The sequence below is a fragment of the Pleurodeles waltl genome, chromosome 4_1, assembly GCF_031143425.1.
Source record: "Pleurodeles waltl isolate 20211129_DDA chromosome 4_1, aPleWal1.hap1.20221129, whole genome shotgun sequence".
Classification (NCBI taxonomy): Eukaryota; Metazoa; Chordata; class Amphibia; order Caudata; family Salamandridae; genus Pleurodeles; species Pleurodeles waltl.
Window position 1 is genome coordinate 417639119 of NC_090442.1, and position 24883 is coordinate 417664001.

Genomic DNA, 24883 nt, shown 5'->3' on the forward strand with positions numbered 1-24883 from the left:
TTAAAGGCCAACTGTCATGGACTCATGTAATACATACAGTGGGACATCAATGTGCTGGAATACATTATATACGGAATTTATTGGCTGATGAAAAGGCCAAATCTGCAGTTGTTACAGCAAAAGAAAAGTACTGCCAACAGTCTGGCGGTACTTTTCCCCATATTAAGTCATTGGCGGTTTGGCTCAAGCCAAACCGCCAATGTGCCACACCGTCTGCAACAGCGGTAACGGCCGCCGGGCTGGAGACTGAAGTTCGGCCTGCAGGATTATGACCCTGCCTACCGCCATGGTTTTCGTGGCAACCGTACCGCCACGAAAACTATGGCAGTAGGCACTATCAGGGACAGGGAATTCCTTCCCTGTCACTGATAGGAGTCTTCCTCCCCCCCCCCCTCCCCTCCCCTCTGCTGGTTCCCCCCACCCCCCCCCACACAACACCCTCCACTCCCCTCCCCTGTCGGAGCGCCCGACTTACCTTTTGTGAGGGGGTTCTCCGGCAGGAGACAGGTCGGGCGCTGCTGCCAGCAGCAGCTTCTGCCAACAGAACACCGCCAGGCCGTATCATGTGTCATGATTCGGTCAGCGGCGGTCTACTGGCATGGCACTGCTGCTGGCAGCAGCGCCACTTTACCGCCATCCGTCGGCATGGCCACAGCCAGATTTCCACCATCCTTCTTGCGGAAATCTGTCTGTGGTCATAATCCGGCGGATGGCTGGTAGCTGCGGCGATGGTCTTTTGGCGGCCGTCGCCACAGCGGTAGGCGTTATATACCACCAATGCTATAATGAGGGCCTATGTCCTTAGTTGTGACATCTATCAACAAATTAAAGGCTCCACCATCAAGCGCCCACACCAGACACCCTTCTTAATGTCAAACAAATCTATGCAGTGCGTGTATCTGGACCACTGCGGTCCCTTAAATTCAGATGGTGCACACAAATATATTCTCCTAGTTGTAGATTCTTGCTCCAGATTCCTTTGGGTGTGGCCACAATGATCGGCTGATGCTAGCACTGCTATCAAAGTTTTGCATGTCTTTATCAGCACCTATCTAGTTGCAGAATTGCCTCTAGGGCTTACAGAGATGGCATTGGAAGGTTGGGTGTAGCAGTGCATTATTCTTCTCCATATCATTCTGAGCGAAATTTGATTGTGGAAAGAAAAAAAAACAAGAATTAAAGCAATCCTAAACAGCTACAGTATTACTTTCAAGTTGTAGATGGATCCATTACCTATACGGAGATCAGAGGGCATTAAAAAGTCTGCCTCGAAGATCATGGGTGGCCGTATCCAATATGAAATCCTATTTGGCATCTCTATGTTCGTACCAGATCTTGATGGTCTCGGCGCAGTGACAGCAAACACATCTTTTGACATAATTGGATATGTCACTGTTTTACAGGAACTATCAACAGTTCTGAGATGAGTGTTCCACAACGCACACCACCAATTTGGGAATGAGGGATTCAACAACTTTCACAGGCTTGATTCTAAAAGTAGGGGATCTATTTCGTGAAAATATACTTGTGGAACAGTGATTCTATCTCCACTGCCTGGCTCTAAAGGCAATGGCTTTGTTTAGATTGATTATTATATAAGACCCAAAAGGAGGAAAAGAAGAAAAAGAAGACACCCAGACAAGACTGCAAGAAAACCAGCGGTGGATTCCTGAAGAAAGAAGACCTGTGGAGAGAGGGGACCAAGTCCAAGAGTCACAGTGGAGCCCATGAGGAGTAGGAGCTACTACCCACCCAGCTGTACTTGCAGGAGTTGGTCGTCGACGATGATGAAGAACAGGTTAGCACTGCCGCCCTGGAGCTGGAAGAGAGTTCCAGATGGATGCAAATGAAGCCCCACAATGAAGTGAAGATTGCAGAGGGGTGTCTGTGCAGGAATTCCACCAACAAGCCTTTGCAAAGGCTGATTCATGGTTAGTGGAAAAGTGGTGCTGCCGGGGACCAGCAAAGCCCAGGAGGACCCAACCCAGGTGGGGGGAGTCAAATGGGACCCTCAGCGCCTCAGAGTCCACAGGTGCAGAGGCAGCACCCACAGGAATCCCACAAGATGAGGATACAGGAGTCGTAGTAGGAGCCCACACAGCACTACAAAAGAGGATCCCATGCCGCAGGAGGCTGTGCTTTGCAGGAAGGAATGCTGGGGCTGGAGCTACACATAGCCTGACGATCCCTTGGAGGAGATGCAAACAAGCCTTGGCAGCTGCAAGAGACGCGGTGCACAGGGGTACTGTCCTGTGTGGGAAGGCAAAGTTAGGACAGCTGGCAGAGAGGACTAAGAGGACTACTCTGAATCACCACTCGTGATGCAGGATCCATGCAGCTCAAGATGATGGGAGAGCCATGCAGGCAGTCGTCTCTTGCCAGGGGAGCTGTGGAAACAAAGTTGCAGAAGAGTCTTCTTTGTTGACTGCAGCACTGTTGCTTCGTGGAGGTTCCAGTCATGATTCCAGTGGCCAGAAGTCGAAGTGGAGGTTGCAGAGGAATCCCGCTGTAGTCTTGCAAGGAAAATCTGAGGACCCACCCAAGAGAGAGACCCTAAATAGCCCTGAAAGGGGGATTGGTCACCTAACCAGGTAAGCACCTGTCAGGAGGGGATTCTGACATCACCTGCCTGGCCTGGCCACTCAGATGCTGCCAGAGTTCACTGCCAACCTTGGAAACAAGATGGCAGAATCCAGGGATCTTCTGGAGCAGCTCTGTGCAACACCCCTGGGGTGTTGATGGACAGGGGAGTGGTCACTCCCCTTTCCATTGTCCAGTTTCGCGCCAGAGCAGTGACTGGGGGTCCCTGAGCCGGTGTGGATTGGTTTATGAATGGAGGGCACCAAATGTGCCCTTCAAAGCAAACCAGTGGCTTGGGGAGTTTACCCATCCTAAGCTAGTCACACCTATTTCCAAAGGGAGAGGGTGTTACCTCCCTCTCCCAAAGGAAATTCTTTGTTCCTCCTCCTTGGGCTTGAGCAGGTAAAGCAGCATGCGGGCAGAAACCTGTCTGAGGGGTGGCAGCAGCTGGGCTGCCAGGAAAACCCTGTAAGACTGGTGGTGGCAATGATGGGGGTCCTCTAAAGAGCCCCCGGAGTGCATGGATTCATACTTCCAATACTTGCAACTGTATTGGGGTATGATTCCGACATGTTTGAGACCAAACAAGCCCAAGTTCGGAGTTACCATTATGTAGCTGGACGAAGGTAGTGACCTATGTCCAGTACACACATTAACAAAGTCTAGGAAAATGGATCTAAAGTTTGTAGGGGCACTTCTGCTGGTTCAGGGGTGCCCTCACATACAGGTACCTGCACCCTGCCCTCTGGGCTGAGAGGGCCTACCATAGGGGTGACTTACAATGAGCTGTTAGAGTGACCTTTGGTGAAAACCGGTGCATGCACCTGTTTCACTCAGGCTGCAATGGCAGGCCTGCAGAACCCTTTGAATAGGCTCCCTATGGGTGGCAGACTAACTGCTGCAGCCCATAGGGATCCGCTGGAATCCTAATGCCCCGGGTACCTAGGCAGCATATACCAGGGACTTACATGGGTGGGGATCAGTATGCCTATTGTGGGAAGAAAAAGGTACATTTTACAGGAGAGAGCAAAACTACTGGGGTCCTGGATAGCAGGATCCCAGTAGACACAGTCAAACACACTGACAACAGGCAGAAAATGGGGGTAACCATGCCAAGAGGATACTTTCCTACATATATTAACATTATAATATCCCCACTTAAAGAGATCTACACACAAAATATACACTAAGCAACAAGCAGAAAAAGCCCAGAAATACGTGCGACCCTATGATGGGGCCCAAACCATATACTAAGAAAGTGGTATAAGAATGGAGGCCAACCAAGGTAAGTGTGTTAGAATCCAAGGGGCTGGAGGTAAGTACCAGAAATCCCACAGGTGCAAGGGTACAGAATTGTTATCGAGCTGGGTGTCCCACAGGCTAACACAAAACCGTCACAGTTGGATTTTTATGGATTCAGGACCCTCCCCAGTGACCTCGAGGAAATCGGTTGGCACAAAAAATTTTGGAGAGTGCCCTCCCCCATGGATACCCTGAAGACCTGGGCACCAACACCGGGGGCACCAGGTGTATTGGGGAGGGAGGGGAGGAGGATAGTGGCATTGGAAACCCTCAGAGTCAGTAGAAGCCTCAGTTGTCCGGTTGCTGTCGCGACCCGTGGACCGGGTCAGTGGAACCAAAAGGTGGATTCCAGACATGAAGAACCTGATAAGGAAGAGGACAGTATCCAGACTACTCGGAAATGTCCAAGTAGGAAATGCCTAAACTCTTGGAGGTGAAGTTCCTGCAGGACAGTGAAGGATGATGTCCAGCAGCGGAGTCCAAGAGACGCAGGAGATCCTCTGGAGTCGCCCATGAGCTGTCTCACATTGGTCACCGGATTGCAGGAGGGTCAGTGGCCCACAGGACCACCAACAAGCCTTGGCAAATGCAATAGTTGCTGCAAGGAAGATTGTAGATTTTTGAGGACCAGCAAGGTCCTAGTTACTCAACCCTTTGAGTGGAGTGAGGGAAGGCCTTCAGGAGGAAGGAAATCCAGTCGGAGTCGGTGAAGCCGCCACGAGTGACCCACTGGCAGTAGGTACAGGGTGTCACAGGGTGTCCCAGGGAGGCCTCAGCCGCACAACAAAACAGAAATCCCACGTTGAAGGAGCTGCAGAGTGGAAGCTGAACTTGGAGTTGCAGAGTGCTGTAGGCTGGGGCTTCTTGGAGCCTTAAGATTTCCCGGAGGAAGAGTCAACAAGCCTTGGCAAGAGCAACAGTTACAGGGGTCATGTTCCAGTGGCTCCAGCAAGGACCCTCCGTCTCCTGAGTTGGTCATAAGACAAGTTGGATCTGGAGAGGACCAAAAAAAACACCACCTATGTTTTACAGTCTTTCAATGCCCTTGGTACAGCAGGATCCATCAGCCAGTTGTCATCTTGAGGTGCCTGTGGATGCAGGGGAGTGACTCCTTCACTACGAGGGAGATTCAATCTAGCTTTTTGAATGCAAACAGAGTTCTTGTGACCCTGGAGAATGCACAGCCACGGATGTTGCAGAAATCTTTCAGGAGCTGGAGAAACAATGTTACAGTGGGAGCCCTCTCAACTGGATTCAGTCTTGTTTATTCTCCAAAACAGACATGTAGTGGTTCCAGAGGCTAGGAGATGTCTTGCATAGAGTTCCTTGATGAGTCTTGCTCAACGAATCTGAAGAACCACCCTCGGGGTAGGGTTTCATTAAGTTTGTCACTATCTGCAGTGACCCACCTATCAGAGGGGGTCAGGAATGTCATTTATCTGGCCTAACCAGCCAGATGCTCCCTGAGGTCTCTGCCTACCTTGTTTCCCAGATAGCAAAATCAACTGGCCAACTGGCAGAGCTCTGTGCACCTCCCTAAGGGAGGAGCTGGACAGGGGTTGGTCACTTCACTCTCCTTTGTGAGGTTTCATGACAGAGCAGGAACCAGGGGTTTCTGCAATGGTGCAACCCAGTTTATACAAGGAGGGCACCAAATGTGCCTTTCAAATCAGTCTGGTGGCGCTTAGAGGCCACCCCATCCCATCCCAGAGACACTCATTCCAAAGGGAGAGGTGGTCACAACTCTACCCTGTAGGAAATCCTTTGTTCTGCCTTCCCCTGCTCGAGTTAGGCTCAGCAGCAGGAAAGCAGAACAGTGTCTGGAGGTCTGCAGCAGAGCAGGCTGGCATGCAGAACCTGCAAGGCGGCATAGGAAGAACAGGGGATCCTCTAAGGAACCCCCAGAGTACATGCTGTCATGCAACTAACAGTAGAATCAGTGGAGTTGCATGATTCCAACATGTTTGATACCAAACATGCCTAGGTTCAGAGAAACCATTATGTAGTTGGACTACTCATGTTGATGTCCACTACAGATCTTAAAATGGCTTTCCCGCACTAGCTAATCCCAGGGAATGATGTCTGGGGTTTGTAAGGGTATCTCTGCTCATGCAGAGGTACCCTCACACTCAGGAACATACACCCTGCCCTTGGGTTGAAGGACATACCAGAGGGGTGACCTACAGTGCCCAAGTGCAGTGACCATGATATAAGGCACACCCTATATCAAAAGTGAAAGGTGCATGCACCATTTCACACAAACTGCAATGGCAGGCCTGTAGACACAGTTTGCATGGGCACCCATGGGTGGTAATACATGCTGCAGCCCATGGGAGACCCCTGGTGTACCAATGCCCTGGGTACCTAAGTACCATATACTAGGGACGTAGCTGGGTGCACTAGTATGTCAATTGTGAGGTGTAAAAGTTTACCACCAACCGGATTTAGAGGAGAGAGCACAGACACTGGAGTCCTGATTAGCATGATCCCAGTGTACTAATATCTAAACACACTGACAACGCTTTTTCTGGTGGATACACCAGCTACCTGTGGATTCCTCACCATATGAATTCTCCCAATGCGCCAGCATTCGACTGACATTTTTCTTCCCAGCTCTCCACGTCAATGAGGACGTCACAATTGCTAGACTTCCATGCGACTCCGTCTGACGTCACTGTGGCAATGAGAGGTCCTCGCCGGCGTGCTGTCAGTTTTCACCATATGTAACGTGCCTTTGAGGCGAACAGGTGACGACTGACATCACATACTCAACATAAATATTTGTAGGAAGTTGGCTCTGTATATTCTATCTCAAAGTAAGAGATAGCATGCACCGGGTCCAAGGGTTCCCCTTATAGGTAAGACAGTGGCAAAATTAGAAAATTCTAATGCTCTATTTTGTGGTAGTGTGTTCGAGCAGTAGGCTTATCAGAGGGAAGTGTTAAGCATTTGTTGTACACACACAGGCAATAAATGAGGAACACTCACTCAAAGACTTAACTCCAGGCCAATGGTTTTTATATAGAAAAATATATTTTCTTAATTTATTTTTAGAACCACAAGTTCAAGATTTGAAGTAAATACATGAAATGCAAGGTACTCCACAAAGGTAAGTTAGGAACTTTGAATCACAGAAATAGCATGCACAGTTTTAGTAAAAATGGCAATAAGCTATTTTAAAAGTGGACACTGCAAAAATCAACAGTTCCTGGGGGAGGTAAGCAATGGTTAGTTTGTCAGGTAAGTAAAGCACTTACAAGTCTAAGTTCCTGGGCAAAGGCAGCCCACCGCTGGGGGTTCAAGGTAACCCCAAAGTTACCACACCAGCAGCTCAGGGATGGTCAGGTGCAGAGGTCACAGAGGTGCACAAAACACAAAGGCGCCTAAGGAGAACAAGGGTGCTCTGGTTCCAGTCTGCCTACAGGTAAGTACCTGCATCTTCGGAGGGCAGACCAGTGGGGTTTTGTAGAGCAGTGGGCGTGACACAAGTGGGCACACAAAACACACCCTAAGCAGCACAGGGGCGGCCGGGTGCAGTGTGCAAAGCAGGCATTGGGTTTTGTATTGCATTCAATGGAAGGACCTGGGGGTCACTCTAGCGGTGCAGGCAGGGCACAGGGGGGCTTCTCGGGCCAGCCACCAACTGTGCTAGGCCGAGGGTCACCTGTGGGTCACTCCTGCACTGAGGTTCGGTTCCTTCTGGTCCTGGGGGCTGCGGGTGCAGTGCTTGGTCCAGGCATCGGGTTCCTTGTTACAGGCAGTCGCGGTAAGGGGGAGACTCTGGATTCTCTCTGCATGTTTCGCTGTGAGGTTTTAGGGGGGTCGTCTCGGGCTACTCACGAGGTCACAGTCGCCTGGGAGTCCTCCCTGTGGGTGCAGAGGGTGAAGTCTCACGCTTCCGGCGGGAAGAGTGAATTCTTTGAAAGTTGCAGAAAAGTTGCAATATTGTTGCTGTTTGTTGAGCAGAGCCACTGCTCACGGGAGTTTCTTGGTCCTTAGGTTCAGGGCAGTCCTCTGAGGTTTCAGAGGTCGCTGCTCCCTGTTGGATGCATTGCTGTTTTTCGAGTCAGGAGACAGGACAGTAGGGCTGGGGCCAAAGCAGTTGTCGCCTTCCGTCGTCTCTGCAGGGCTTTCAGGTCAGCAATCCTTCTTGTTTCAGGTTGCAAGAATCTGATTTCCTGGGTTCTTGGGTGCCCCTAAAACTAAATGTAGGGTTGTGTTTAGGTCTGGGGGGCAGTAGCCAATGGCTACTGTCCTGGAGGGGAGCTACAACCTCTTTGTCCCTCCTCCCTGAGGGGAGGAGGGCACATCCCTAATCCTATTGGGTGAATCCTCCAAATTTAAGATGTAGGATTTCCAAAGGCAGGGGTCACCTCAGCTCAGGACACCTTAGGGGCTGTCATGACTGGTGGGTGACGACTCCTTGTTTTTCTCATTATCTCCTCCAGCCTTGATGCCAAAAGTGGGGGCAGTGGCCGGAGGGGCGGGCATCTCTACTAGCTGGGATGCCCTGTGGCGCTGTAACAAAAGGGGTGGGCCTTTGGGGCTCTCCTGACTGGTGGGTGACTCCTCCTTGTTGGTCCCACTATCCTCTCCTGCCATGCCGCCAAAAGTGGGGGCAGTGCCCGGAGGGGCGGGCATCTCCACTAGCTGGGATGCCCTGGGGTGCTGTAACAAAAGGCATGAGCTTTTGAGGCTCACCGCCAGGTGTTACAGTTCCTGCAGGGGGAGGTGAGAAGCACCTCCACCCAGTATAGGCTTTGTTCCTGGCCACAGAGTGACAAAGGCACTCTCCCCATGTGAGCAGAAACCCGTCTGGTTGTGGCAGGCTGGCAGAAACTGGTCAGCCTGACACTAGAAGTCAGCTGGGTATTCGGGGGGCATCTCGAAGATGCCCTCTGGGTGCATTTTACAATAAATTCCACACTGGCATCAGTGTGCATTTATTGTGCTGAGAAGGTCAATACCAAACTTCCCAGCTTTCAGTGTGTCCATTATGGAACTGTGGAGTTCACGTTTGAAAAACTCCCAGACCATATACTCTTTATGGCTACCCTGCACTTACAATGTGTAAGGTTTTGCTTAGACACTGTAGGGGCATAGTGCTCATGCACATATGCCCTTACCTGTGGTATAGTACACCCTGCCTTAGGGCTGTAATGGCCTGCTAGAGGGGTGACATACCTATGCCACAGGCAGTGTGAGGTTGGCATGGTACCGAGGGGAGTGCCATGTTGACTTAATCATTTTCTTCCCACCAGCATACACAAGCTGTGAGGCAGTGTGCATGTGCTGAGTGAGGGGTCCCCAGGGTGGCATAAGACATGCTGCAGCCCTTAGAGACCTTCCCTGGCATCAGGGCCCTTGGTACCAGGGGTATATGATTTGAGTGCCAGGGCTGTGCCAATTGTGGAAGCAAAGGTACAGTTTAGGGAAAGAACACTGGTGCTGGGGCCTGGTAAGCAGGGTCCCAGCACACTTTCAATCATAATTGGCATCAGCAAAAGGCAAAAAGTCAGGGGGTAACCATGCCAAGGAGGCATTGCCTTACACACCTTAAGTCCCTTCTGCAGTTGAGTTGGGCATTGCAAATCTTAAAGGGGAAGCCTTGGAAGCACGAGAACTTTAGAGTTACTCGCTCCATTCAACCTTACTAGGAAACAGATAATGGCAAAGAAAGAAGCTAGTTATACCATGCTTAATAGAGAAAAAATTAAAAAATGCCTTTTACGGTTGCACGAAGATCATCATCAATGTGGTTAATGCATGGGGTGATATCACTGCCGATATCTACATTCCAGATCACTTAATGTTTGAAACATTTTCCAATCTGCAGATATAATCATTTCATAAAGAGCTATATTCATGAAGTATGCAACTGTATTCCGATTAGAAGCGTATGAGTGGGGAAACATACGTTTTTCTTAGCAGAAGCGAGCGAGTTTTCTGTAAGCCTTTCAATGATTTGTTAACAGGTAGCACTGCACGGCGCATGCAACGTGTTATCTGCTAACTTAGCCTGCTACCTGAAAGGTATTCCCGTCTCTGATTCACCCTGTATTTCTATTGCTTTCGATTGGGTGCTGCTTGATGTTGAATGATCAAGGCTGTTGTGAGATGAGAGCAGGTGTCCCATTTGTGAGTTCTGTTTCTCAAATGGTGACCTTCTGTGCAAATGTCCTTTGCCCGTCCACACATGAGGTAAAATTAGCAAATCTGTTGCCTCACATTGCTGCTACCAATATCGATTTCAACAAGCTAAGCAAACTAAAGGCACTATTGTTTAAAAAAAAAAATGCGACACTGATATTTGCATTCAAAACCTATGACCCTCACGTGGCAAGGTCATCAGCTGAGATACAGTCCCTCTTAAATATTAACTTCCCAATCACTTTGGTGAATTGGAGCCCTATGTTTAATGAAGCTAACCATTAGGATTGTACACTTTTTAAAGGCTGTAGTTTCTGGATTTGCATGCACTTTTCAGACCTTTTTTTGTGATACCATCAGCTACACAGTCACTTTTGTCAAGTGTTTTTGGAGGATTTCCACTAGTCTTCACAACTGTGCCATGAATGCATGATGTAGTATTATGGAGCATCACTACTACAGGATCTTAATAAGTTCTCTTTGGTTCACACCAGTAATCTTCTGTGTGCAACCTGTTTTCTGTTGCTTATGGTGCCCTTTAGAAAATGCAATTGAGGTGTATACTGTTCAGCAACAGGTGCTTTCTACAGACATTAATCTCATGATGTTCACATTGGGAGTTCATTCCCAGAGTTGACCTATGAGATTACGCTTGATCTGTGATGCTTCCTGTAAGTCATCTTTTCAGGACCGATACTCTTGTCTCATAGTGCCTCATCATCTGGCACTACGGGAACACTGCCCCCTCAGCTGCAGCTGAGGCTACGGACCACGTGCTCCTTTGACCTTTTGGATGAGGCCCTGGTGGTAATATCTGCTGAAGAGGGGGGTCCCTCTTGAATTACATCTCCATTGATGTGTTTGACGACCTCATGAAGGATTCTGGTGAATTTTAATTTGGACCTGTTTTTTAATCAAACATTTTTACCCAATTAACAATGTTTTTTAATTCGCTATTTTTCCTAGGACTGTTCTGCTTGTCGACATGCACATCCTAGTGATTTTTGTAGGTTTTATAGCATTTTAGACTATTTTATCTTGTATTACCTTAGGGATTTTTAGAATCTGCACTTCTAGACCAGCAAAGGGAGGGTGCCTTAAGGGCCTTTTAGAACCAGGATTGGGTACCCATGTCCTAGCTTAGTTTCACAGCTCGTGCCTTAGTTTCCATTTATATGCATTTATATTCATATTTTAGCACGCCTACTTTTAGCAACTGTTTTTATATGTTTATCATTTGCTTTTCTAGGAAGTCAGAGTTTGTGCTGCACGTTTAATCTATCGGTACTCTTTGTCCCTGGCTAGGACGCACAGGACATGACATGCACCTCGTTTCCCAGCCCAGGAGTCAGCTTCTATCTCTGAGACATAGCATTACAATAGAGCTGCTGTCTAAACGGAGCACTGGTCATAACAAACTACACTTAGACTTAATGGAGGTAGAGAGCATTCAGGTCATTAGCATCCTGGGACCGACAGCGTCGCTGGTGCTGATTTCTGAGCCTCCTAAGCAGATCGCCATCTGCATCACGGGCATACCTCTGATATTCTATTCGGGTATGGCACTACAGTATTCCTTTAGGTCAGGTCAGGCAAAGGGATACAGCCACTATGCTCTCAGACTTAGACGTAGGGTTTTGGTAGGAACATCTAGACTCTCTAGAAACACACAATATGCTTAGGTTGTTTATCTTGTTCACTCTTGTTGTCATGCTGGTTACTGTGCTGTTTCATCTGCTGAATTATCTCAGGACATGATTTTCATATTCAAATGCGATTACTTCACTAAATACACTGAAATCCATTCCACATTTCGTGTTCCACCTTGGCGTGCATGAGTAACTCAGCGATGATCTGTTTCCACTACTTCCCTGAGAAATCACAGTGTAATGTAGAGGTTGCTGCAATCACCTTTTGCCCGGACAGGTTTGGAGGTCAGGGTGAGGCAGTGTGAGCTAGCCAGGAGGTAGGCAGGCAGCTGCCAAGAGGCATTTCCTGGATTCAGTCTCCCACACTCAGTAGTGATGCCATACTTAACACACAGTCCTATTACCAAAAAGGGAACTACATAACAACTGATCAGGTTTCTGGACGATGTCTTTACTTCAACAGAGTGGACCTTGCCAATGGTGTGGGGTTCACTGCAGACGGTGCCCTTGCTCACAGTATGCTTGTGAACAATGGAGTTTCCTAAATCTTCCTAATACCTATGATGGGAACCAATGCTCATCATCAGTCCACTCATTGACAATGTGGACCAATCACTAGATGAAAGCTTGACTGGGGGATCCCTGGCAGAAATACCAACATGGACAGATGTCTGTTGCATAAGGGTCTGTTGAGTTGCCAGACACCTGTTTCTTGTGTGATTTTTGTCTTAAAAACACTCATCTATGAAATGTGTCATTGAAATCCAACATTCAGAGCCCACAGAGGCCAACCCTCTTTATCAGTGAGACACTTTATGCCAAATATCAAACACATGAGGCTGTCTCAGGAACATGTCCTAACTTGTGGAGATGATATATTCATTTTTATGTGGCTCTTCAGCAAACATTCACACCACACATCTCAAATGGCTAATACAGAAATCTGGAATGTTAAGCCCCAACCATGATCTTAATCAACAAATCCTAAACTTGGCCACCCAGAACAAAAAAGGGCAGAATACACTTATCTTCCATAGCTAATAGAAAAAACAATACAAAAATAAATACATCTGAAAAAAATGGGCAGAGCCAAATGAATTATATGCTACTAGTAGACGTGGTAGAACGTCTGGCAGTTGGTGCCTCTGAAAAGGGTAGTAACTCCAAAAACCTCAACCTCGTTGGCCAGTTGTTTGGGACCCATATTGCGGTGAACTGGCTACAGAAGCCAATAGTTGTTTTCATTGTTATTTAATGTATGCATTTAGCTCTGACCACAAAGAGTTGACAGATTCAAGCATGTGAAACTATGAACGATCTAATGTTGAGAAACCATAACGTTTCTGGCTTTATTTATCAGATATGGGGGAAGTACTGAAAAATAATGCCTACTGGAATGTTTTCTGGCTTAGACTGAGATACCACAAAAAGGAGCCAGTAAGGCACCAGCTTCTTATACTCCTGCATAAGAATGGAGGAAGCTGAGACACAGGCCACTGTCTATGTATCCCTTACACATATCGAAAAGAGCACCAGCTTCAATTGTAAGGCATCAATGCTATCAGGCAACATTCCTGTTGGATGGTAGAGAGCTTCTTGCCCAAACTGTATGCTAGGGCTCTTTCTTGTTTCAGCGATCATCTTCACAGGCATTTTAAAAATTATTTTACTTTAATAAATTTATTTTTATTTCACAGTGAAAAGAGACAAACGTCAGCAGGAGATAAATCCAAAATTAAGCTAAACTTAAAAATTGAAAAAACAAACAAAACGCATATGTAGCACTAAGAAAACAAATCTGCAGTTTGAGCTGGTGAGCAACACACCAATCATATTTAGGAAAAAAAATCCACTTTTAGGGGAAGATAAGAAGTTGGAGGACCCAGAGTAAATTCAAATAGCTAAATGTTTACTTATCTATAGGAGTAGTTTTGCAGCTTGAAGATTTTTAGCTAGCTTCACATGCTGTGCCTCATCCTGACATCTAGTGTATGGATTTGTAACTCCTCTGCCACCCCACTTTTTTTTTTTTTTCTTTCTTTTTTTTTTACTGCTGGGCAGCGTCGAGCATTTGGTGTTCACAATCTTCAGATTCTTTTTGTTTCCCCCTTCTCACTTATATTTTGCAACCATGTCTCATGATGGCTTCCTGTGAGTACTCCTTCACTGCAATGTTATTTTGTTTTTCATGCTCCTTATTTCTGCGTAGGTTGGTATGTCGCATGTGAATTCAGAAAATTCTTCAAGCTCCGAAACTACTCATATGGGCAACAATTTTGTTTATAGTAAAAACTCTATTCTGTATTTGCATGCTGTGAATTGACTATGGAGTGCAAGTGAGGCTCCTGTGATATGAGTGCTTATAGCTCACTAAACACTTCGTAGGGAGGTGATGGCCATTAGGAAGGCCGGCTTGAAGGTAAGGTGTTTGAGGTCAGGTTGGTGCAATGGATCAAAAGAACCATTCATAAGTTACATTAGTAGCTGTAGAAAATGGCTCCCTGTTACAGTTACCCTCCACTTTTTGCCTTATATTCATGCTGACTTGACTAGTAAATATGCTGGGACCCTGCTAACCAGGACCCAGCACCAGTGTTCTTTAAAAATGTACCAGTTTCCACAATTGGCGCACCCATGGCACACAGATAAGTCCCTTGTAAAAGGTACCAGTGGTACCAAGGGCCCTGTGACCTGGGAGGGTCCCTAAGGGCTGCTGCATGTATTATCCCACAATAGGGGACCCCTAACTCCGCACATTCACACTGCCTTGCAGCTTGTGTGGGCTGGTGGGAAAAAAAGCTAAAGTCGACATGGCACCCCACTCAGGGTGCCACGCGAACAAACCACTGCCTCTGGTACAGGAAAGGCACCCCTCTAGTAGGCCTTACAGCCCTAAGGCAGGGTGCACTATACCACAGGTGAGGGCAAAGCTGCCTGAGCAATATACCCCTACAATGTCTAAGTCCATTCTTAGACACTGTAAGTGCAGTTTAGCCATACTGAGTATATGGTCTGGGAGTTTGTCATTACGAACTCCACAGCACCATAATGGATTCACTGAATACTGGGAAGTTTGGTATCAAACCTCTCAGCACAATAAACCTAAAATGATGCCAGTGTGGGGTTTACTAAAAAATGCACACACAGGGCATCTTAGAGATGCCCTCTGTATGTTAGCCAAACTGCTAGTGTAAAGCTGAACACTCTGTGCCAGGCTGCCACTTTCAGACATGTTTTCTGACCACATGGGGTGAGTACCTTTGTGCACTCTGTGGTCACAAACAAAGCCTGTCCTGGGTGGAGGTAATTCACACCTCTCCCCTGCAGGAACTGCAACACCAGGCGGTGAGCCTCAAAGGCTTAAGCCTCAGGTTACAGTGCCCCAGGGCACTCCAACTAGTGGAGATACCCGGCCACGCAAACAAAGCCCCACTTTTGGCAGCAAGTCTGACGGGAAAATTAGGGAAAACAGGGAGGTGTGACAACCCCAGCCAGGATCACCCCTAAGGTGTCCAGATCTGAGTTGACCCCCTACCTGCAGAATCCTCCATTCTGGTTTGGAGGACAGGGACCAATAGGGATAGGAATGTCCCATGCCCCCCCCAAAAAGGGTGTGCACAAGGAGGGTGTAGCCACCCTCCGGGACAGTAGACATTGGTTACTGCTCTGACCCCTAAAATGCCCCTAAATCCTGTTACAAAGAACATGCAAAAAGACCAGTGACGCGTCCAGCGGGCCCAGCGACCTCTGCCAACTCCGGAGGACTGCCCTGCACCCAAAAGGACCAAGAACTCCTGAGGATAGTGGCTATGTCTAAAGAAACCTACAACCAAGGACTCCTACCTCACTCCAGACGCACAAGTCTTGGCCCCTGTGCACCTAACTCCCACGGTCCGTGTCCAGGGGGTCCAACCAGCAAGAGAGGGTCCCTAGGCGATTGCGAGCAAGTGCCCACCCTGGGTTGACCTGTCCACCTCTCCACGATGACGCCTGCAGAGGGAATATTGAGGACCGCCTCCCCCTGACCAAGAAGCTGAAGACGAAGATATCCAACGCCTAAGAACACACTGCATCCGCAGCCCCCAGGCCTTGGAGAATCCAAATCCCGGTGCCTCAATATTCAGCAGGCGGCCCTCCTCCCTATCCGACTAGTGGTGTGCCCGAGACACCCACCTGAACCACGCCTGCAGCCTCCGAGTGACCCCTGGGGTGTCCTCATAGACCAGCATTGGAAACCAGACGTTCGGTTTGCACCTTGCACCCGCCCGCCCCTGTGCTGTTAAGGGTGAGTGTTTGGTGCCTACTTGTGGCCCCTCCAGTGCTCTTCTAATCCCCCCTGGTCTTCCCTTCAAGTCGCGGGTAGTTACCTGCTGGCCGACCTGATTTCGAGTACCCCCTGTCTCCATAGGAGCCCACATTAGATTTGCCCAACTTTGACTTCTGCACCCAGCAGCCCCTGTGTTGCTGGTGGTAGGTGTTTGGGGTTAACTTGAACCCCAACCGGTGGACATCCTAAAACCCAGAGACTGAAACTAAGTGTTGTACTTACCTGTAAAACAATTTTCCCTTTCTTCCCACACGGGAACTGTTTCTGAAAATTGCAGTGTCCAGTTTTAAAACAGATTATTGCCAATAATTCAAAAACTGTATTACTTACCTATTTCAAACAAAGTACTGTTGATATCTGTGTGAAATACGAAACCTTTGAGGTAATTACCTGCAACTTGAATCTTGTGGTCCTAAAAATTCATTAAGAAAATATATTGTTTCAATATTAAAACCATTGGTCGGGAGTTAAGTCATTGAGTGTGTGCTGCTTCTATTTTCTGTGTGTGTGTACAATAAATGCTTTACACTACCCTTTGATAATCCTAACTGCTCGACCACACTAACACAAAAGAGAGCATTAGTATTATCTAATTTAGCCTCTGTTAAGCCTCTAGCGAACCCCTGGACTCTGCACACTATATCTTATCTCATTTTGATATAGTATATACAGAGCCAGCTTCCTACAAAAGGTGTGCCACAACTACGACCATGCACTTCGAGAATACCCTTGGTGCCAATTTTATGCTGAATGGAAGTACCGTGAACTAGTGAAGTGTCCCATCAACCACAAACTTCAGGAATCTTTTGTGATTGCTGTTCACTCGATCATGGAAGTATCAGTCTTTAAGGTCTACTGTTAGCATGTAGTGCTGCGGGCACTGCCACTATGGTGCTCGCAGTGGAGGTGGCGCAAAATTGTGGTTGGTGGTTAGTTAGGGTCCCACCCTTTAAGCTACTTTTCTTCATTGGCACTGTCCCCCTCGGAGGGTTCTCTGAACTGGACACCTACCATCACCTTCACAGTGTTGCTATAATTTTGTCTTTTTTTTAAGCAACTCATACCTCAGTGCTGAAGAGGTTGTCGCCTGTGATTGACATGTTCAGTACTGCTGTATAATTCCTGATTAAGGCTGGAGCTTCTCAGTCATGCAGGTCTCCTTAGTGTAAAACCCCTGTAAAGCTGTATGCTGGCTGTGTCAGCAGCATCTAGGGCTGACTTAAGGGTGGTGCTAGCAATGTTCTTGCATTTCGTCACTACAATCCTTGCTCTACTGCCTTGTCCTAAGTATTGTTGCGGGAGGTGCTGCATGTGATGCTCCATTTCTTACCAATGCTGGTGTTAAAAATGATTTAATAGGACATTTAAGTTGGCTATGTGCCACTGTGCTGCAGCTAATCTCTGCAATCTGCCACAACACCTACATTATCTTACTCTCTCTGTGCTCTGGCATGCTTCTAGCCATGGGTGCTTTCGACCTTGTGCATGATATTGCCACAATGACTCATTTCTCATATTCTACATGAAATATAGTATATCCTTTGACAAGTGAACAGAAACAGGCTTTTTACCGGTTTACCCCCACCTTGTTGCCTCATTTTTTTACTACTAGATACTGTTGTGATGGTTCTGAAAGCCCACAGCCCTACTCAGTGCATATGCTTTGATCCTTAAAATGGTGAATTTTAATTTGCTTGTTCCCAGTAGGCATTGCCCACCTTACTTCTAAGTACCTAGTTTATTGTATCTGGAGTACCCAGGGGCTGTAAGGTGAGGTGTTACCCGCGGACTGCAGCACTAGTTGTGTCAACATGAGCTCTCTAGAGGTAGCTGTGGATGATCAGCCAAGGCTTATCTAGGAGACACTCAAAGCCACTGTAGTCACACAGCACTTACACACAGGAAAGAAAACACTCAGTTGTACGAAAATAAAGGTACTTTATTTTTGGTCACACAATACCACAAAATACTAGAGTCAACCCTCCAATAGGAGCTAAATAATACACTAATTATGTACACTAGTAAACAGTAATAGGCACAGAAAATGTTAGAAAACAGCGCAAATAGTAATAACCATATTGAGGTTTAGGGGGAACCCAAACCACATTCTAAAAAACTGGAATGAATACGAACACAGGAGCTAGGAGTACCAGAAAACCACAGAGTTAAGTAACACAGTAATTACCCCCCCCCCCCGACCAGGAAAGCAGGAGTAAATCACTGGAATTTCCCCAAACCACTCAAAAAGGAAGGAAAAGAAGAAAATAAGGCACCCAGACAAGACTGCAAGAAACCAGCAGTGGATTCCTGGAGAGGAAGACCTGTGGAGAGAGGGGACCAAGTCCAAAAGTCATAGTGCAGTCCAGGAGAAGTAGGAGCTACTAGCCCAGCTGTACTTGCAAGAGTTGGTCGACGGTGAGGAAGAACAGGTAAGCACTGCAGCCCTGGACCCGGAGAACAGTTCCTCAAGAACGTAGAATATGTTCCACGCTGGAAAGAAGATTGCAGACGGGTGTCCGTGCAGGAATTCCATCAACAAGCCTTAGGAATACAAGGACCTACCTCCATCACAGTTGGACAGCTGGCAGGGAGGTCTAAGAGGACTTCTCCGGACCACCACAAATGATGCAGGATCCACACAGCTCAGGATTAGAGAAGATCTACGCAGCTGGTCGTCATTGCAGTAGGTGCCTGCGGATGCAGGGGAGTTACTCCTTCACTCCAAGGGAGATTTGTTCTTCCTTCTCATGCAGTCTGAAGACTTGCTGCCCTCAGAGGATGCACAGCTGGGGAAAATGTTGCAGAAGCTGGAAGGAGCCGTGGAAACAATGTTGCAAGAAGAGTCTTCTTCATGGATGCAGATATTCGGTTCCTGGAGGGTCCAGTTGCGGTTCCAGTGGCTAGAAGTCAAAGTGGAGATCGCAGAGGAGTCCTGCTACAATCTTGCAAGCCGAATCTTAGGACCCACCCAAGAGAAAGACCTTAAATAGCCCTAAGAGTGGTCTTGGTCACCAAGCCTGGTGACCATCCACCAGGAGGTGTCTTTGACGTCACCTGCCTGGCCTGGCCACTCAGAGTTCCCTTCCAACCTTGGAAACAAGAAAGCAGAACCCAGGGACCCTCAGGAGGAGCTCTGAGCACCACCCCTGGGGATGGTAATAGACAGGGGAGTGGTCACTCCCCTTTCCATTGTCCAGTTTCGCACCAGGGCAGGGACTGGGGGCCCCTGAACCGGTGTGGACTGGTTTATGCACGAAGGGCACCAAATGTACCCTTCAAAGCATACCAGTGGCTTGGGAAGGCTACCCCTCCCAAGCCAGTCACACCTATTTTCAAAGGGAGAGAGTATTACCTCTCTCTCCCAAAGGCAATCCTTTGTTCTGCCTTCCTGAGTTTGATCAGATCAAGCAGCAGGAGGGCAGAAACCTGTCTGAGGGGTGGCAGCAGCTTGGGCTGCCAGGAAAACACTAAGACCGGTGGTAGTAATGCTGGGAGTCCTCTAAGGAGCCCCCAGGGAGCATGGAATCATACTTCCAATACTTGCAACAGTATTGGGGTATGATTCCGACATGTTTGATACAAAACATGCCCAGGTTCGGAGTTACCAATGTCCAGTACACGTGTAAAATCGCGCCCCCAGCACTCAAAAAGTCCAGGAAAATTGAACTGGAGTTTGTGGGGGCACCTCTGCTTGTGCAGGGGTGCCCTCACACACAGGTACCTGCACCCTGCCCTCTGGGCTGAGAGGGCCTACCATAGGGGTGGAACTTACAGTGACCTGGTGCACGAACCTGCAGTGAAAACGGGTGCATGCACCTGTTTCACGCAGACGTCAATGGCAGGCCTGCAGAACCCTTTGCATGGGCTCCCTATGGGTGGCAGAATAACTGTTGCAGCCCATAGGGATCCTCTGGTACCCCAATGTCCTGGGTACCATATACTAGGGACTTAATTGGGGGGACCAGTATGCCAAATGTGGGAAATAAAAGGTACAGTTACCAAAATTTACAGGAGAGAGCATAACCACTGGGGTCCTGGTTAGCAGGATCCTAGTGGACACAGTCAAACACACTGACAATAGGCAGATAATGGGGTAACCATGCCACGAAAGAGGGAACTTTCCTACACCTATGTTACCTTGTGTTTTTTTCAGCTCCTTCCTCAATGATTTGTTCTGTGTCTCAGCCTTGATGACTTTCTCGAAGTCTAAGTAATCTCCGTGCTCCAAACTCCATGTCCTTAGCATTCTCATTCGAGAGACCCATGTCTTTCAGGGGTGTCTTTGACTGTGATGTGGAGTAGTATGCCCAGCTTTGTTTTTCCTTTGCCTTCTTTGTCTTGGACGGAACTCCACATAAGATCTACAGCCCTCTGCATAGTGTTGTTTTTCTTTTTTCTTTTGTTTTTTGGAAGACCCAGGTTGAAGTGCGTGTCATTCTGGGTTTGCTGACGTTAGCACTGTAGGCAAAACCTAAAGTGAGTATACTCCATCACATACAATTTTTCACCAACCCTTGTGGTCGATGCAGATTCCAACGCAGATTCTGTCAGTGAAAATCTACTGTGCCTTTCCTTGATGTTGTTGTATCTGATGGTGTTATTTAATTTTTTTGAACTTTTGCTCCAAAAACTCAGTGAAAAGATGTAGTCTCTTTCGAAAATCTTCTGCTCTGCTTCCAGACACAATAGTAGAAAAAAGAATCTGAAGATGTCGACCAAGTCAACAGGCAGGTGACATCAGAAAAAATTCTTGCTGCAAAATTATATCAATGACTGACTGTGGTGGACGTTCATGAAATAGAGAGCTGATAATTACTAAGGAGTATGTGAAATAAAGAATTAAAATCCCTCTAGATTGTAAAGAAACAGTCACTCCAATAGCAGCAAAAATAGTGCTATTGTGCAATTTCACAACTTTAAGTTGGCCAGTGACAAACTAAATGTCCATGCTTATTAGGAAGATTTTGATTTGCATTGTACATTTCACAAGATTCATTCATAGTCCCATTTTCCAGTACTTTACTTATTCTAAAAGTCCACCATGTAAAAGTTACCATTTTCACAAAGATAAGAAAGGGAAAAACATTAAATAAAGACATTTATGCACCAATACATGTTAACGTAGACAGTTGGATGTATGCGTTTCTAAGCCTTATATTAGCATATCCCCAAATAGATTTCAGACTGCATTCTCCTATTAACTTAAAATAAAAATATGTCTCAACTTTATAAAAAGATTTTCAATGCCATGCTGCTGCTTAGTCTAACAATGATCAAGTATCAAATACACATACGTGAAATCTGAAATCCCCTTTCAGCATGGAACAAAGATCCTCTGCTATATCGGACATGCATGGATGCAATGTTGCAACCAATCGTGCATAAAATGGTAGTAAATCCAACCTACAAAGCAATGAAATGCAAGTCAGTCCCAATAAATTTCTAATTTAAGTAACATTCAGCTTTTGTAGAAAATAAAGCATGCATCTCTCCAAATGAACAAGTTACTTACCTTCGGTAACGCTTTTGCTGGTGGATACAGTAGCTATCTGGATTCCGCACCTTATCAATTCCTCACCTTAAGAATTCTCCCAATGCGGCAGCATTCAACAGAATTTTTTTCCCAGATCTCCATGTCGACGAGGACATCACAATTGCGACTCCGTCTGACGTCATCTGAGCCACAAAAAGTATTTGCCGGCGTGCTGACGTCAGTTTCACCATTCTTTTACAGTGCCTTCAACACTAGGGGATTTCTACCTCTCCGTTGTATCTCTACTATATTGAGGGAATTATTTTTGTAGTGCTACTATGTCTCCACCAAAGAAATCCAGGTTTAAACCTGATAGTGAGTGCGGGGCCATATGTCGGTGACGGATCCGCACAAGAACTGCCTCTGGTGTTAAAGTTCAGATCACGACTTGCCAGGTTGCTCATCCTGCCAAAGCATGAACCAGAATGCTCTGTGTAAGGAAATGCCTTCTTGGCATGGTTACCCCCTGACTTTTTGCCTTTTGTTGTTGCCAGTTATGATTTGAAAGTGTGCTGGGACCCGGTTAACCATGCCCCAGCACCATTGTTCTTTCCCTAAACTGTACCTTTGTTCCCACAATTGGCACAGCACTGGCACACAGATAAGTCCTTGTAAATGGTACCCCTGGTACCAAGGGCCCTGATGCCAGGGAAGGTCTCTAAGGGCTGCAGCATGTCTTATGCCACCCTGGGGACCCCTCACTCAGCACAGGCACACTGCCTCACAGCTTGTGTGTGCTGGTGGGGAGAAAATGACTAAGTTGACATGGCACTCACCTCAGAGTGCCATGCCCACCTCTCACTGCCTGTGGCATAGGTAAGTCACCCCTCTAGCAGGCCTTACAGCCCTAAGGTAGGGTGCACTTTACCGCAGGTGAGGGCATATGTGCATGAGCACTATGCCCCTACAGTGTCTAAGCAAAACCTTAGACATTGTTAGTGCATGGTAGCCATAAAGAGTATATGGTCTGGGAGTTTGTCAAACACGAACTTCACAGTTCCATAATGGCTACACTGAAATATGGGAAGTTTGGTATCAAACTTCTCAGCACAATAAATGCACACTGATGCCAGTGTGGGATTTATTGTAAAATACAGCCAGAGGGCATCCTGGAGATGCCCCCTGAATACCAGTCCAACTCCTAGTGCTAGGCTGACCAGTTTCTGCTAGCCTGCCATAATCAGATGAGTTTCTGGCCACATGGGGAGAGTGCCTTTGTCACTCTGTGGCCAGGAACAAAGCCTGTACTGGGCGGAGGTGCTTCTCACCTCCCCCTGCATGAACTGTAGCACCTGGCGGTGAGCCTCAAAAGGTCATGCCTTTTGTTACAGCACCCCAGGGCATCCCAGCTAGTGGAGATGCCCGCCCCTCCGGGCACTGCCCCCACTTTTGGCGGCATGGCAGGAGAGGATAGTGGGACCAACAAGGAGGAGTCACCCACCAGTCAGGACAGCCCCTAAGGTGTCCTGAGCTGAGGTGACCCCTGCCTTTAGAAATCCTCCATCTTGAGTTTGGAGTATCCCCCCAATAAGATTAGGGATGTGCCCCCCCTCCCCTCAGGGAGGAGGCACAAAGAGGGTGTAGCCACCCTCCAGGACAGTAGCCATCAGCTACTGCCCTCCTGACCAAAACACACCCCTACATTTAGTATTTAGGGGCGACCCAGAACCCTGGAAATCAGAGTCCTGCAACCTACACAAAGAAGAAGGCTGACCTGAAAGCCCTGCAGAGACTACAACTGACTTGACCCAAGCCCTACCGGCCTGTCTCCCGACTCAAAGAACCTGCACAGCACCACATTCGACAGGGAGCAACGACCTCTGAGGACTCAGAGGACTGCCCTGAACCCGGAGGACCAAGAAACTCCCGAGAACAGCAGCACTGTTCACCAACAGCAACATTTTTGCAACTTTGAAGCAACTTTTAAAGAACTCACTCTTCCTGCCGGAAGCGTGAGGCTTCACACTCTGCACCTGACGCCCCCGGCTCGAGCTCCAGAGAACCAACACTGCAGAGAGGACTCCCATATGACTGCAATGACGTGAGTAACCGGAGTCAGACCCCCTGCAGAGAGGATCCAGAGGCTCCCACATGACCGCGACTGCCTGGTAACAAGGAACCTGACGCCTGGACCAAGCACTGCACCCTCAGCCCCTAGGACCGAGAGGAACCAACCTCCAGTGCAGGAGTGACGCCCAGGCAGCCATCTCCCTAGCCCAGTCGGTGGCTGGCCCAAGAAGCCCCCCTGTGCCCTGCCTGCATCACCTAAGTGACTCCCGGGTCCCTCCACTGCTTTCAATAGCAAACCCGATGCCAACTTTGCACACTGCACCCGGCCGTCCCTGTGCCACTGAGGGTGTGTTTTGTGTGCTTGTTTGTGTCCCCCTCCTGTCTTCCCCCCCAAGTGCTCTACAAAACCCCCCGGTCTGCTCCCCGAGGATGCAGGTACTTACCTGTTGGCAGACTGGAACCTAAGCACCCCTGTTCTCCATAGGCACCTTGTACCTATGTACCTATGTACCTATGTACCTATGTATTTTGGGCCCTCCTTTTACCTCTGCACCTGACCGGCCCTGTGTTGCTGGTGCTGTGACTTTGGGGTTGCCTTGACAGCCAATGGTGTGCTGCCTATGCCCAGGAGACTGAACTTGTAAGTGCTTTACTTACCTGAGAAACTTAAGCATACTTACCACCCCCAGGAACTGTTGATTTTTGCACTAAGTGTCCACTTTTAATAGCTTATTGCCATTTTAATCTATACTGTGTGTACTACTGCTTTGGTTCAAAGTTTCCTACTTACCTTTGTGGAGTACCTAGCATTTTATGTATTTACTTCAAATCTTGAATCTTGTGGTTCTAAAATAAATTAAGAAAATATATTTTTCTATATAAAAAATTATTGGCCTGGAGTTAATTCTTTGAGTGTGTGTTCCTCAAGTATTGCCTGTGTGTGTACAACAAATCCTTAACACTACCCTCTGATAAGCCTACTGCTCGACCACACTACCACAAAATAGAGCATTAGAATTATCTAATGTTGCCACTATCAACTTCTAAGGGGAACCCTTGGACTCTATGCAAAATATCTCTCACTTTGAGATAGTATATACAGAGCCAGCTTCCTACACTCTCAAAGAGAGCAAGGCAAAGCTCTTTTTCTCAAAGGCTAAGAAGGGTAAAAGAGGTTGGCGAAGTTAGAGGACACGGAACACTTCGTAGCAGAGGTCATAGAGGTCTCATAAGAAGCGACGGCATGAGACATGGCGCTGCTCATCCAGAGATCGGTCGGAGTCTCTGAGTTCGAGGTCACGGCGCAGCACGACTTGGGGAGTCAGCCCTACC

The 24883-nt window shown here is 47.7% G+C and overlaps 1 protein-coding gene across 10 annotated transcripts in view; it reads right to left on the reverse strand.

Moving 5' to 3' along the window:
- UPF2 (UPF2 regulator of nonsense mediated mRNA decay) overlaps positions 1–24883 on the reverse strand; it is a 765941-nt gene that overhangs the window by 480297 nt on the left and 260761 nt on the right. For all 10 annotated transcript variants that reach the window (XM_069228662.1, XM_069228663.1, XM_069228659.1 and 7 more), the window contains one exon: positions 21303–21411. In XM_069228662.1, coding sequence (XP_069084763.1) covers positions 21303–21411 — 109 coding nt within the window. The remainder of the gene's footprint in view (positions 1–21302; positions 21412–24883) is intronic.